Below are 16,187 nucleotides of genomic sequence, written 5' to 3' on the forward strand. Positions count from 1 at the left end.
ATGCCATATAAATGTATTTGTTCTAATTTTGATTAACTTTATTTGTTCTTCAATGAATTGGCTGAATTATATTTATTCTGAGAATGTCATAAAGATTAGCAAGATTGCATTTGTTATCAAAGCTAGGATAGAAGCCTTTCTCAAACCATTGTAGTGCCTGCAACTTAATGATGTTGGCTGTCTGCATTCATGTCATTCACACCAGCGCCACGCTCTTGTCCAATGTATAATTCTGACCGCAATACTTAATTATTTTCATTAGTTGCACTAAATGAGTTTCAAAATATTAAAATAAATGCAAATGAATGCTGAGTAAAAATTTAATAGATTTGCAGACATTTGATAATTTTAAATGAATGTAAGTCACATTTTCATGGACATAAACATAACAAGAACTTTCAAACAATCGGCATCGCAAAAAGTGCAAGTTTTTAAGTGCAATTCCAGCATTATTCATTAAATTTCCATAGTACTACACAAAAATAAATTTTACGTAATATTGCTGTGAATCATTCTACAGATGGAAAATACACAGTCAGTTGTAATTGCAGTGAATAATGATCTTTGATTCAAAGGAAGTTCATGACATTGCAGCACAATTAGGCCATTCTGCCCATCGAGGCTGCTCACCCATTTGATCATGGCTGATCTATTTTTTCTTCAAATCCATTTTCCTGTTTTTTCCCCATAATCTTTAACACCCTTACAAAACAAGAAATATCCTTTAAGGATGTAGTTCAAATTAATTGATTAACAGATATTTAGATATTAAGCTATTCCTCTGGAATATAATTTACAAATAATTCAGTTTTGACCACCATGATACAGAGATAACATTAAAGCAACAAGGTCTATGCAGGCAAGAGCAACACTAGCAAGTTTGCAGATGACACAAAGCTGGGTGGCAGAGTGAACTGTGAAGAGGATGTTAGGAGGTTTCAAGGTGACCAGGTTGAGTGAGTGGGCAGATGCATGGCAGGCGCAGTATAATATAGATAAATGTGAGGTTATCCACTTTGGTAGCAAAAACAAGGGGGCAGATTATTATCTCAATGGGAGGTACACAAAATTGCTGGAGAAACTCAGCGGGTGCAGCAGCATCTATGGAGCGAAGGAAATAGGCGACGTTTTGGGCCAAAACCCTTCTTCAGACTGGGGTTAGGTTAGGTAAGGGGGAGGTAAAGCGAGACCTGGGTGCCCTTGTACACCGGTCATTGAAAGTTGGCGTGCAGGTACAGCAGGCAGTGAAGAAAGCTAAGGGAAAGTTGGCCTTCATAACAAGAGGATTTCAGTATAGGAGTAGAGGTTCTTCTGCAGTTGTATAGGGCTCTGGTAAGACCATATCTGGAGTATTGCACTGTTTTGGTCTCCTAATTTGAGGAAGGACATCCTTGTGATTGAGGCAGTGCAGCGTAGGTTCATGAGATTGATCCCTGGGATGGCGGGACTATCATATGAGGAAAGATTGAAAAGACTAGGCTTGTATTCACTGGAGTTTAGAAGGATGAGGGGATATCTTATAGAAACATATAAAATTATAAAGGGACTGGACAAGCTAGATGCAGGAAAAATTGTCTCAATGTTGGGTGAGTCCAGAACCAGGGGCCACAGTCTTAGAATAAAGGGGAGGCCATTTAAGACTGAGGTGAGAAAACACTTTTTCACCCATAGAGGGCAGTGGAGGTCAAGTCACTGGATGGATTTAAGAGAGAGTTAGATAGAGCTCTAGGGGCTAGTGGAGTCAAGGGATACGGGGACAAGGCAGGTATGGGTTATTGATAGGGGACGATCAGCCATGATCACAATGAATGGCGGTGCTGGCTCGAAGGGCCGAATGGCCTCCTCCTGCGCCTATTGTCTATGTTTCTAGTTGCAAAGTGCATTTCTCCAGTCAAAGGACTAACTTACAAGGATTGAGTATAAAGCCATGAAGTAAACAGCTAGAAGTGATTTAGGCAAACTGGCATGAATTAGGTTAATTTGAAGGCCAACGTAGGTGGACCAGAATACGAACACCATGCACATTGAATGAAAACTTATGAGAAGAAAATTGAAGACAAATGACCTTCCACTTGGAAGGGTGGAGATAAAAAGGCTTAGGATCATTCCAGTCAGCCGATAGAATGAGGTCATGCACATTTTTAAATCAAGTGCAGGTGACTGAGTTGATCTAAATCATCTCCCTAGTCAACAAACTGGGAATTATTAAGGAAATAAAGTTACCAGATGAAGACTGTCACATGGAATAAAGCACAAAGGAAACTTCAACCTGAAATGTTAAATCTGTTTCTCCATAGATGCTGCCTTGCCTGTGGAGTGTTTCAACACATTTTATTTCAGTCTGCCAACATCTGTGATATTTTATTTCTCTATTGCACACAACATGGTTTCATTTATATATCAGCTTGCTATGAAAATACCTTTCATTAAAAAGACCATTACATGACGTAATTACGAGCGCTGCAGTTTCTGGGACAAGGGAAAACTACATTTTTCAAATTAAGCAATTTTTGTAAACTAATTGCAAATTACCCAAGAGCGTAGTATAGTCCAACATTAGTAATAAGAGCAGTTTCTTTCGGATATGTGATATATTCTTTCAATAAACTGGCAGCAGTAGTTGGTAAATTACTGTTGCATTAGGTTTTCACAGTATCATGAAAAACAATTACAAATCATGCTCCCGATATGGTCCTGCACTGCCTGTAATGAACATGGCCCTGCACTGCCTGTAACAAACATGGCCCTGCTCTGCCTTAATCAAACCACAGGAAACCCGTGAATTAATTGTAATATAAAAGAGTGAATATTGTTGCGATTTCACATAATTAACGTGTTTGTTCCAAAAGTGTATGTCACTTTCTGGCATGTTGATGCAGCCAATGTCTGCAAAATTTGCTAATGATTCAATTTTCTTGTATAATTATATGACTATTAAATTATTTGTATCTGGGGGTGATCTCTCCAAAGCTCATCCAGCACCGACAATCGCTCAAACCGATCAACGTCTAAAGGTGGAATCAGTAAGAGGGTAAAAGAAGCCATGGGGCCGATATGTGCCAGGAGGCACAATAAGCAGAGCAATGGTGAACATGAATATAGCAATGGCTCTGGTGCCAAACCACAACCAAATGTACACACAAGAAACCGCAGCTGCTGGAATCTTGAGCAAAAAGTAACTCAATTGTTGGAGAACTCAACGGTCCAGCAGCAAGCAGGCAATATTCCATATCGGAACCCTTCTTCAGAAAGATCAGACCAACTTAATAAAATAGTTGCTTTGGACTGGTCCTTTCAGATCCATGGTAGACAAAAATGCTGGAGAAACTCAGCGGGTGAGGCAGTATCTATGGAGCGAAGGAATAGGTGACGGTTCGGGTCAAGACCCTTCTTCGGACTGATGTGGGGGTGGGGGTGGGAAGAAGAAAGGAAGAGGCGGAGACAGTAGGCTGTGGGAGAGCTGGGAAGGGGAGGGGAAGGAGGGAGAAAGCAAGGACTACCTGAAATTGGAGAAGTCAATGTTCATACCGCAGGGGTGTAAACTACCCAAGCGAAATACGAGGTGCTGCTCCTCCAATTTGCGGTGGGACTCACTCTGGTCATGGATGCTTCAATGGAAAATCCGTTGTTCTTTAAATATCTTTATCCGGTGTCACTTTCAACAATTTCTTTCTAAGAATAGTGCAAAGTTTTTCAGATGCAGCAACATAATCCAGAGAACATTCAATAATCATTTTACCCTGAGGTTTGAGTATAGGTTGTAGATTTGCACGATATAAGTGGTTTAATTATTTATAGATAGATATGCTAAGTGCACTTTTATAACGAACAATGACGTTTTATAGTTTTGGATTGCCGGAGGTGTGATGCAAATAGTAGTCTCTCAGGCGATCTGCTTCCCTCCATCCTGATTCCAGAGCACCATGAGTGGTCGAATAAAATGTCCGATGAGTGGCTTCACCAGCAAAAAGCACCTGCAGAGGCTAATAGAAATGTTGCATTATTAACTTGCATAGTTCACCAACATTCACTACAAACACTGCCACTGCTGATGATCTAGATGATCTTCCAACCCCGCATCAGCCAATCTGTTTGTTAGAGAACCCCCCCACTCTTATTTCTGATGTTTATAATTCGAATGAATAAGTTTATTGGCCAAGTATGTTCACATACAAGGAATTTGCCTTGGTGCTCCGCTCGCAAGTGATAACCCGACATATAGTAAACTATTAAAAATAAAACATAAAACATTAAGAATAAAACATTATAGTTTAAACATGTGAATGAAATGAAATACCAGAGCAAAAGGAGGCTACAGACTTTTGGTTATTGAGTAGAGGGACAGCCAAGGAAGAATGTGACCCAAAACAGTAAATTTTAATCTCCAAGATAGAAAATCTATTTATACTCTAATTAGTGTAGTTCAGTTTATTGTCACATGCATCGAGGTAGTGAAAAGCTTTACACTTTACAGTGAAAGGTTTCCTTAATTAAGAAAACAAAATCATATCGTACCTGTGCCTTTGCAGGATCTGATGGGAGAGGTTGAGCAATGATATCAATATCATCACCTGAACTGCCAACCTCGGTGTAACTGTAGGATCCCTTTGTGAACCGATCGCTGTGCCATTTTGTTTGTAATATATTCTTTGGTGGAGGCAGTAATGGGTTTCCTAAATAAAAGTAATTGAACATATTTTCTAGCTATTTGAATATTTGCTTAAAGTTTATTATTGTCATGTGTAGCGAGCTATAGGCAAAACAATTGTGTGCTATCCAGTCAAATCATACTGTATGTTAGTACAATCAAGTCTTGCACAAGATTCCAGCATCTGCAGTTAGTTCCTTGTGTCTACATACACAAATACAACACATTGTGCAACAAGGAAATCATCAGTCATAAATGATAGCAGAATTAGGCCATTCAGCCCACTCAATCATGGCTGATCTATCTCTCCCTCCTAACCCCATTCTCTTGCCTTCTCCCCATAACCTCTGACACCCGTACTAATCAAGAATCTATCTATCTCTGCCTTAAAAATATCCACTGACCTGGCAAAGAATTCCACAGATTCACCACCGACTAAATAAATATCTCATCTTCCTAAAAGAACGTCCTTTAATTCTGAGGCTATGATCTCTAGTCCTGGACGCTCCCACTAGTGGAAACATCCTCTCCACGTCCACTCTATCCAAGCGTTTCACTATTCTGTACGTTTCAAGGAGCCTGTTATATCGAGGTCCGTTAGTGCAAGGGTTTACTGCATTTGTTTGTTTATTGTTATCTATTGGGCACTGTGTTTCCAGACCTGCTATGCTGCTACAAGTAAGAATTGCATTGTTCTGTTTCGGTACATTAGACAACAAACGCTCTTTCTCTCTCCATTGGGATTACACTCCAGTTTATTGGAGGATCATGCTTCTTTGCTACAATACGGAAGAAACCTTACCTGTGAATTGCCGTATGACTTGTGTCAAACAATCTTTAACTTCAGAATCAGATAACTGCTCCATAAAGATGGCTTCCTGCCCAGCAAGCACAGCTAAGAGGACGTGGCCATGCCTGCAAACAGAACACAAGAACAGTCTGCCATACGGCACGATGGCGCAGCGGTAGAGTTGTTGCCTTACAGCGCCCACAGCACCAGAGACCCAGCTTTGATCCCGACTACAGTTGCTGTCTGTACGGAGTTTGTACATTCTCCCTGTGACCGTATGGGATTTATCCGATTTTAGACAGGTATGTGGATAGATAAAGCTTAGAGGGATATGTGCCAAATGCAGGTAAATGGAATTAACTCAGGTAGTCTCCATGGTTAGCATGTTTCAGGTCGAGAAACTCGAAACGTCACCCATTCCTTCTCTCCAGAGATGCTGCCTGCCCTGCTAAGTTACTCCAGCATTTTTGCCTACGTTCGATTAAACCAGCATCTGCAGTTCTTTCCTGCTCCTCAGCATGGATGAGTTGAGCTAATGGCCTGTTTATGTGCTGTATCTAGGACTACATATAATTTCATTTGAAGGCAGTAATGGAACTTGCCCTCACCTAGTAAATTCCGCACATACTGTATTTTAGTTAAGTCATTAAAATTAAATGGCATAACCCACAATTGCCTTCCCATGAGTTAGTAAATACTTTGTTACAAATAATTAACTGAAATATCACATAAACCATGCTCTTCTGCAATTAAATGTACATCAGTTTCAGTAATCCTATATGAAAGGACAGGGTATGAAAGCTATTCTCTGTGCTGAATATCGGAGTGGAATAACAACTTTTCACTGCTAAAATAACGCAATTTGAATCAGTCTTATACATAATTTGAGACCTGAAATTCAGCATTACAGACAAGTTTTGATACCGGGATGGAAAAGATTTGTTCAGCATCAGAGAGTGAATTGCAGGTGGAAGGCATTGTGAAAGGGTATTTGTACACCTTAACCTTGAGCCATATACTGTTATAGTACCACTCCAGGCCACCCAGACACACCCATTTCTCATTCCTTTACTATAATGACATTAAAAGCAGCACTGTGCACTGATCCAATCTTGTCCACCCCACCCACTAACCCTCCACAATGCTCTAAAGCTCTTGCTTTGTGATAATTAGCAAGCTCCAGCTGTGGCAGCAAAACAACCATTCAATGAACCAACCATAGCATGTATAGCCACATAGATTATGAATGAATGAATCAATACCTTGCTGCAGGGAGGACGATAAAGCCTAATATCTTCCTGAACCATGTTGTCTGTAGATCTGCTCTCTCATTCAATGGAGATTCATCCTCCCAGACCAGCTTGATCAAATCATATTGTGGTTCCCAAAACGGCTCCTCAAATTCAAGGAAGATTTTGTTACTTGTTCCAAAGCCAATTTTCTCAATAGATTTGATTTTGCTGATGGGAAGTTGTGGGTCGAAGAAAGTTTTATGATGCTCCTTAAGGAAACCTGCAAACAAAGAACATGATGTGTAGCAAGGAACTGAAGATGCTGGTTTATAGGGAGGTTTCACAGCAGTCGGGTCACGACCCATGACCCGTACTGTTGCTACGCTACACCAAATGAATTACACGCGATGTACTGCAGGTAGGCACTTACCATTGTTTCCAGCGTAGCGGGCCCGTTAAAACCCTCTGAAATTGTCAATTTTTGCGCTGTAAATAATTATGGAAATCGGGATAAGCGTGTGAGACATTTAGCATACTTCAGAATTCCAAAAGTGAGGAGAAATCACGGTAGATAAAAACGAGAGCTGAAGGGACAACAACAGCCAGAGTGCTTGGCGAACTTTGGCCGTTTGCTCACTGCATTTCATCAACAGTAAGGCATTATTTGTGCTTTTTCTTGATTCCTTTGGCATCTAAAAAGTTTCAGAAGTGATAAATCTGGCTGTAATTTTTTTTAATCGCCCATGGTTCTCGTGGGTTTTTACATACAAAATGAAAATGCATCTGAAGAAAAATTTACAGCCAAATTTATCACTTCTGAGAATTTTTAGATACCAAAGGAATCAAGAAAAAACACCAATAATGCCTTACTATTGATGAAATGCAGTGAGCAAACGTGATAATTCCCAATATTTTCAATGTTTACCAAGCACTTTAGCTGCTGTAGTCCCAGTTCTCGCTTCTCTATACCTTCATTTCGCTTCACGTTTGGAATTCTAAAGTTGGGTACATGTCCCTCACACTTACCCCGACTCCCACAATTTTTTTCAGCGCAAAAATTCAACATTTTGGCGGTTTTTAACAGGTAGGAAAATACGCGTTTCTAGCATTAATAACATATACCGGAAGTGACGGATGTCTTCCAGTTGGATTTAGCGGCTCCGTGCGTCGAGCCCTATGACCCAGTGACCTTTCGTGCAACCCCCCCTATACCGAAGATAGACACTAAATGCTAGAGTAGCTCAGCGGGACAGGCAGCATCTATATCTCCCTCTCCCCTGACTCAGTCTGAGGAAGGATCTCGACCCGAAACGTCACCCATTCCTGATATCCAGAGATGCTGAGTAATCCAGCATTTTGTGTCTAACAAAGAGCATTATCTTCAGTAGCTAAATTAACCCCAAATCTGTTTCACGAGGGTTGGACTAACATATTGTTTGATAATTTGAAAGAATTAACCACGTCAGGCCCAATGTCTAAAACTACATAGATCCATGAATAAAACAGTACTTTTGAACTTCAGGCAACCCAACAATTCCAAGTTGGTTCTTGTAAGATTAAAAGAATTGCAACTGTATATAAATGTATGCAAGCACCAGGAACCAAACCATGTTACGTCCATTTCAACTTCACAGAAATTATTTGAATTTAAGATAATTTTAATAATTTTTTAATTGTGGTTCCCAAATATTCTATATAATTTTGAAGATTAGTAAGATTTATTAGAATATTAAGCCAATGCCAGTGCTTGTTTTCTTGATGGGTTCAATCATTTTTATTATTTGAAATCTGGAACATTTGCATTCTATAAGAGTGGATAAAATTTTTGATGTCTAACATAAAAGACTAAAAATAGGAAATGGTCAATTTTATTCTGAATTAGAATCAGTCGCCATGCTGTGAATTTTCTGGGAGGAAGAATTTTATTTTTAGACTTGCACTGTTTATTCAGGGCAGAGAGAGAACAAGCAGTACAGCCCCACAACAACAAGAGGCACTTTGGCCCACAACAACTGTGCCTAACATGAAGCCAAGACCATCTCTTGTGTACCTGCACATCATCCACAGCTCCCCATTCCAAATCCATGTTTATCCATTATCCAATGGTCTCTTAAATGCTACTACTATCTCCTTCGATCACCAACTGCAGCTGCAGGTTCCCAAATGTCCTTCTTGATCCTTGAGGGCTCCTATCTTCTCTGTGGCGACTCTCTTGTTTTTAATGTAGGTATAAGAGGCTTAAGGTTTTGTTTAATCCAATTTGCAAAGCATTTTGTGGCCCTTCTAATCACCCACTTTTCTTTGCTCCTTGACATTCCTAAAAGATCCTGCCTGATTTCATCCTCTTAAATCTCACACACACATACTGCCTTTTTTCTTTTTGACCAAATCCTTTTTGACCAAATTTACAACCTCTTTGGTCATCCAAGGATCTCTTACTTTTCCGTCCCCATCTCTCGCCCTAACTGGAACATGCTGGTTCTGAACTTTGATCAACTGATCTTTAAGCATCTCCCACATGTCAAATGTAGACTTCCCAATGACAATTCCTCTCAGTGTACCCTCTTAAGCTCCTGTCTAATAACATTGTAGTTTGTTATACTACAATATAGTTCTTTACTGCAAGGTCCAACCTTCTTATTCAAAAGCTATGTTATGATCAACTTGTGGTCAAAACTGAAACACCATTCTGCAGAATTAATGAGGCTTTGAGGGCAGACCTCCTCACACCAAATCTGAATTTATTTTAAACGGAAAAATGAAAGTTAAATGATACATTACCTAAAGGAACAGTGACTATAACATGATCAGCTGGTATAATCTCGCCGTTTTCACATTCCACCAGAACAGAGTGAGCGCGTTCTAGTGCCTCTGGCGTTTTCAAGGATCCGTTCCAATGAATGCATTTAACTGGCATGTTGAATGACACAATGTCCTTTGGCAGCGATTTGGTCATTTCATCAACGAGGCTCTTAAATCCACTAAAAAATAAATTCAGTGAAATATTAATTGTGATCAAGATTATTGTATTTGAAGTAAAAAAGATAAAGCTTGATCTTATAAAGAGTCCATAGAGCGATACAGTATGGAAACAGGCCCTTTGGCCCAACTTGCCCACACCGGCTCCACTCATCCCACCTGTTTCCGTTTTGTCCATACCTCTCCAAACCTGTCCAATCCATGTACCTGTTTAACTGTTTCTTAAAGGATAGGATAGTCCCAGCCTCAACTAACTCCTCTGGCCACTTGATCCATACACCCACCACCCTTTGCGTGAACAAGTTACCATTTCCTATTAAATCTTTTCCCCTTCACCTTAAACCTAGGGACCGTATTTAACACTGACCTTGGAAAGGTGCAATCAATTCCAGGTAAGGATGTGTACTCTCTGAAAGGGCGGAGTGCCACCAAATCCAGGCTGTGGGTCCCACATATACAGCACTCTATCTTGAATTCCACATTGAGCAGCGCAAGTTTGAGATTGCACATTTCCGCATCGTTTTTCCATTCTTCCGCACACTGAGCAATTTCATTCTTGAGAAATTCACCCAAACTCCGTACGGGTTCTGTCGCTGCCTGGAAGTACTCTTTGCTCTTGAACATAAGCGATGAAAACAATTCTTCCACAGAGGCAGATACCTCGGGGTCTATTCTCTTCCCCGAGCTGGTGTAACAGACTGACATAGCGAGGATTTGTGCATTTAATTCCACAGCCTGATTCTCCTCTGACATAGCTGCCTCATCCAGAAGATGGTGCTGGCTGGCCAACTGAAAGACTGCATTCTGCTTCGAGGGGCCATGGATCCACTGTGCTCCCATGTCAATCAAACCTTTTCCTGAAATCAAATTTCGGAAGAAGCATGTTAATTAAAAAGTAGCGTGATGGGATATAATATTTGTTCCTTCCTATCAATAGATGGAAAATCAAGTTCGCGGTCTGAAGATGGGTCTCGACCCAAAACGTCACCCATTCCTTCTCTCCAGAGATGCTGCCTGTCCCGCTTAGTTACTCCAACATTTTGTGTCTAGACATAGAAAATAGGTGCAGGAGGAAGCCATTTGGCCCTTCGAGCCAGCACAGCCATTCATTGTGATCATGGCTGATCATCCTCAATCAGTAACCCATGCCTACCTTCTCCCCATATCCCTTGATTCCGCTAGCCCCGAGTGCTCTATCTAACTCACGAGCAACCGAGGTGAGGATTGCTCGTGTAATATATGCGACAATGATATCACAGTCAGTGCAGTTGCACATATGAGAAATAAAGCACCATTGACAGGCTGAAGGGCCGCCATCTGTTATCTGAAATACACTATTCAGGGAACGGGGGTTCCCCTCCTCCACCATAAATGAGGCTTGCACCAGGGTCTCTTCCATACCCCGCAACACTGCTCTCTCTCCCCATCCCCGCACTCACAACAAGGGCCGAGTCCCCCTAGTCCTCACCTTTCACCCCACCAGCCGTCACATACAAAAAGTAATCCTCCGTCAGTTTCGCCACCTCCAACGTGACCCCACAACTCGCCACATCTTCCCATCTCCCCCCATATCTGCCTTCCGCAAAGACCGCTCCCTCCATAACTCCCTTGTCAATTCTTCCCTTCCCTCTCGGTCCACCCCCTCCCCGGGCACTTTCCCTTGCAACCGCAAGAGATGCAACACTTGTCCCTTTACCTCCCCCCTCGACTCCGTTCAAGGACCCAAGACAGCCACATCTGTTATCCCAGTCCCTGTATGTCAATGGTAGTCAGCTTGAACAATAATGGGGCAATAATGGGGTAGCATGGAATGACAGGCTGAAGAGCCACCATCTGTTATCCAGTCCCTGTATGTCAATGGTAGTCAGCTTGAATAATAATGGGGCAATAATGGGGTAGCATGGAATGACAGGCTGAAGAGCCACCATCTGTTATCCGCCCCCCGCGATGTATGTCGATGGTAGCCGCCTTGAGCCCATAATGGGGTAGCAGGGCATGACGGGCTGAAGGGCCGGCTCACGAAGGGGCGGCTCCACACGCGGCCGCCGTGCCGCTCCCGCGCCTCGAGCACGCGCACCCGCACGGGCACGCGCCCGGGGCCCAGACCGCGCTCCGTCAGGCGGCCCGCGCCGCGCCCAGCCCCGCCAGGCCGCCGCCCACGATCAGCACCCCGGCGGCCCGGCCTCGACCCTGGTCCCGGTGAGTCCAGGCCCCCCACCCAGGCCCCAACCCAGACCCAGGCCCCGACCCAGGCCCCGACCCAGGCCCCAACCCAGGCCCCAACCCAGGCCCAGGCAACCCAGGCCCAGGCCCCCCAGACCCAGGCCCCGACCCCGGCGCAGGCCCAGGCCCCAGGCCCAGGCCCAGACCCCAGGCCCAGGCCGCAACCCAGGCCCCGACCCCAACCCAGGCCCAAGGGCCCCAACCCAGGCCCCAACCCAGGCCCAGGCCCCGACCCAGGCCCCGACCCAGGCCCCAGGCCCAGGACCCAACCCCAACCCAGGCCCCCCAACCCAGGCCCCCCCGGCCCAGGCCCCGAGGCCCAGGCCCCCCAGACCCCGGCCCCAACCCAAGCCCAGCCCCCGCCCAGGCCCAGGCCCCGACCCCCAGACCCCGGCCCCAACCCAGGCCCAGGCCCAGGCCCCTCCGTTACGTCGCCATCATCCCATCATCCCGTCGCTAGCGCCGGCCGCGACCTCGCGCACTGTGGGCAACCCACCCCCCCCCCCCCCCCCCCCCCCCCCCCCAGGCCCAGCCGGCCCGCCCAGGACCCAGCGCACTGTGGACCCACCCCCCCCCCCCCCCCCTGCCCAGCCCAGCCGCGACTGCGCACTGTGGACCCCCCCCCCCCCCCCCCCCCCCCCCTGCCGGCCGCGACTGCGCACTGTGGACCCCCCCCCCCCCCCCTGCCGCCTGCGCCGGCCGCGACTGCGCACTGTGGACCCCCCCCCCCCCCCCTGCCGCGGCCGCGACTGCGCACTGTGGACCCCCCCCCCCCCCCCCCCCCCCACTGTGGACCCCCCCCCCCGCTGCCCCGCGACTGCCGGCCGCGACTGCGCACTGTGGACCCCCCCCCCCCCCCCCCCCCCCCTGCCGGCCGCGACTGCGCACTGTGGACCCCCCCCCCCCCCCGCTGCCCGCGACTGCGCCCCCCCCCCCCCCCCCCCCCCCGCTGCCGGCCGCGACTGCGCACTGTGGACCCCCCCCCCCCCCCCCGCCGCCCGCATGTGCGCAGTAGTCGCGCGCTGCCGGGCCCGGCATCCGATGCCGGCCTGAGGGAACTCTTGGCCCTAAGGAAGAATGTCATTGTTCCATCTGGGACATAAAACACTCTTGACTCTGGGACAAACAGACTGCAGAAGGATCTCATAGAAACATAGAAACATGGACAATAGGTGCAGGAGTAGAGGCCATTCGGCCCTTCGAGCCTGCACCATTCGCCATTCAATATGATCACGGCTGATCATCCAACTCAGTATCCTGTACCTGCCTTCTCTCCATACCCCCTGATCCCTTTAGCCACAAGGGCCACATCTAACTCCCTCTTAAATATAGCCAGTGAACTGTGGCCTCAACTACCCTCTGTGGCAGAGAATTCCAGAGATTCACCACTCTCTGTGTAAAATTCACCACGATCTGGGACGTAAAGCACTCTTGACTCTTGGACAAACAGACTGCAGAAGGGTCTCGACCCAAAATGTCTCCTATACCGACCTATTTCCTTCGCTCCATAGACGCTGCTGCACCCTCCATAGATGCTGCTGAGTTTCTCCAGCACTTTTGTCTACCTTCGATTTTCCATCATCTGCAGTTTCTTCTTAAACACTCCCAATACTGACCTCCCCACTAAAGAAGGAGTCACTCCCTCAAAGATGCAGCCAGCATCATCAATGACCCACACCACCCTGGCTCAGCTCTCATTTCACTTCTGCCATTGCTAAGAAGATATAGGAGCCTGAAAACTGTACAGAGCACTATGTTTACATCTGTTGTGCTGCTTCAAGTGGAAATATGTTGTTCTGCTTTGGGGCTTAAAACAATAAAACACTCTTGACTTGTCTCTGGGCTTCAGTGAAACCCACATCAAGCTCCAGCAACCTGTAGAAAACATCTTTGATGTTTGGCATCTGAAATGCAACAGGTGAAACAGTTTGGTGCAGGTTGCTGGAAAAAGATGCAAATGTTGACCGCTCAGTGTCCAAATCTGTCAAATAGCAGCAGACGCCTGTGACAAAGGCAAATAAGTTATTTAACTTCACTTTCAAGGTCTATGTGAGCAATTGAGAGAATACTTAAATACTATTGGTCCTGCCTTTTGCAAATATGCTATCCCCTACTCTCACTTTCTCCGTCTCTGCCGCATTTGCTCCCACGATGAAACTTCCCGTTCCAGGACATCTGAGATGTCCTCTTTCTTTAGTAGATGTGGTTTCCCCCTTGCTGTCATCTGTGTCCTATAGCTCTGCTCTCCCTCCCTCAAGATGAAACGGGGATGGAGTTCCCCTGCTCCTTACCTTTCACCCCGCTAACCAGGTATTTAACCTACAAACATCCTCTCCCCTTCTGCCCCTCACCCTTCATTTTCTCCCCCCTCTCTTCCCTATATCCTGCCTGGATTTGCATCTATTTCTCCTCCCTCCACAACTCCCTTCTACCCATATTCCTTCCTCTGGCTTCACAATTCATGCCTCTTCTATCCTTATCTCACACCATTTCCCTTTGTCCAACCAGCTGCCTCTCAAAAACTCTCCTCGATCCACCTATCACTTGCCAGACCCCCACCACAGTCAGTCTGAAGAAGGGTCCCAATCTGGAGCGTCACCTGTCCATGTTCTCCAGAGATGCTGCGTTACTCCAACATGTGTTTTGCTTCAGTCATTTGATCATAATATCATTGCATTTGGAGCACATTTGCAGCCAGTTCTGGAGATGGTAAATGATGATTGTCGTTTGAAATTTCTACAAGATCTCAAGCTAGAGTTCTGCCCAAGTTATGTGGGAGATTCCCACTGACTGAAAAGTATGAATGTAACATGCAATAGGTACCTGCACTAACTACATGTTGGAGTGATTTTGGTTAACGTAACTAACTGCTATTTCCGTATCGTTTAAGGATAGCTAGTCATTATATTTTTGAATTAAGCATAACGGGAAGAGTGTAGGTAGCATAAAAATATAATTTATGAAACGTTAGTTAATTGTTACTGTTACTTGGTGGCAAAGTGTCAAGTCTTTATCCTGATAAATGTGAGGCCTTCAAATGTACAGACTTATTGGAATTTATCCAGATTACAAAAGACTGCCTCATATTAACAGATTACATCCCAACAATACATTCCTCTTGATTTATAAATCCACACTTAAACATTTACTTTGGTCAAGTTTCAATTTAATACATTAAAAAATATTTCTAGTAAATTAAGTAAAGCTTAAAGTATAAACGTATAAAAGTTTTCTGAAGAGTAACGCATTATTAAATGCTAATTCAAAGAACATTTACTAGAAAAGGGGTTCTCATTGCAACACCAAAGAGGTCACATTTTGACAAAAGTTACATTAAAAGGGCACAATCATTTTAAACAAATTGAACATTTATCCAGTGAAGTTTATTGTTGAGAACTCCAGCAAACTAGTTCCAGTGTTAAAACATAGAGTTTGTTCAGATGCAGTCTTCTGCATCTGTGATATCTTCCAGTTGCTGGTGTATCATGGACCTCAGTGCACTGTACCTTCAAAGAGAGATCGAATAATAATTTGTCCACATCAGATGTTTGATTTATACAGATGTTAATATTAAGACCTCACAGATGTTATGCACCGTGTACACATTTTTTAGTCAGAAATAAAACAGCCGCATCATACGTGTCAAACCACAGCAACAGTGCTGGAGGCCAGGACAAAGCAGAGTGACGTGCTGTGAGGCACCATCACCACCTGCTGTGTTAATGTGACCCCAAATTGTCCTCCCCCACACTCCTTCCCTCCCTCCCTCCTTCACTCTCTCCCCTACTCTCCCCTCCTTCCCTCCCACCTTTCCTCCCTCCCTCCCACCTACCCATCCTCGGAAAGCAACCCAACTCCAAATGTTTCTGCCAACATTGTGTGAATGAATTAATGAATGCTTTATTGCCATATTAATTACTCTGTTTTAACTCCGCTGGTCTGGGTGGAAAAGAGTCCACTATAAAGTGGGATGAGAAATATTTAGTATTGAGAGATACAAACAGGTCCTTCGGCCCACAGAGTCCATGCTGACCATCGAACACCCGTTCACACTAGTTCTATGGTGTCCCACTTTCTCATCAAAGAGGAAACGAGAAGCACAAACATCAAAAACTACATGTTTCCTGCACCTCTGCCACGAGAAGGAACTCGAGCCCAGAATGGTCTCATCAACCATCTCAGTACACAATGCAACAGTATGCAGTAGATGTCATGGTCTTACTTGAGAACAAGTGATCAACAGCAACAGCAGCAAAGTGCAATGGAAAATTATTGGGGAAACTAGATGATGTTTGCCATGCTAATGTCAAATGAC

At 44.9% G+C, this 16,187-nt stretch overlaps 2 protein-coding genes across 2 annotated transcripts in view; both read right to left on the reverse strand.

The window, feature by feature from the left end:
- Positions 1–306: 306 nt before the first annotated feature.
- On the reverse strand, positions 307–14,096 carry paox (polyamine oxidase). Its single transcript, XM_055661555.1, is given in 9 exon segments — positions 307–3,983; positions 4,516–4,673; positions 5,451–5,563; positions 6,701–6,950; positions 9,452–9,651; positions 10,017–10,532; positions 11,560–11,771; positions 11,774–12,293; positions 13,993–14,096. Coding segments are annotated over 9 exon segments (2,217 nt in total). The 3' UTR covers positions 307–3,839.
- A 920-nt stretch (positions 14,097–15,016) lies between these two features.
- The window catches only part of rassf4a (Ras association domain family member 4a), a 60,740-nt gene continuing 59,569 nt past the window's right edge, over positions 15,017–16,187 (reverse strand). Inside the window, exon 13 of the mRNA XM_055661557.1 lies at positions 15,017–15,378. Within this exon, the coding sequence (XP_055517532.1) occupies positions 15,309–15,378 (70 nt within the window). The 3' untranslated portion in view covers positions 15,017–15,308. The remainder of the gene's footprint in view (positions 15,379–16,187) is intronic.

This window comes from Leucoraja erinacea, chromosome 34, assembly GCF_028641065.1.
Source record: "Leucoraja erinacea ecotype New England chromosome 34, Leri_hhj_1, whole genome shotgun sequence".
NCBI classification, from domain to species: Eukaryota; Metazoa; Chordata; class Chondrichthyes; order Rajiformes; family Rajidae; genus Leucoraja; species Leucoraja erinaceus.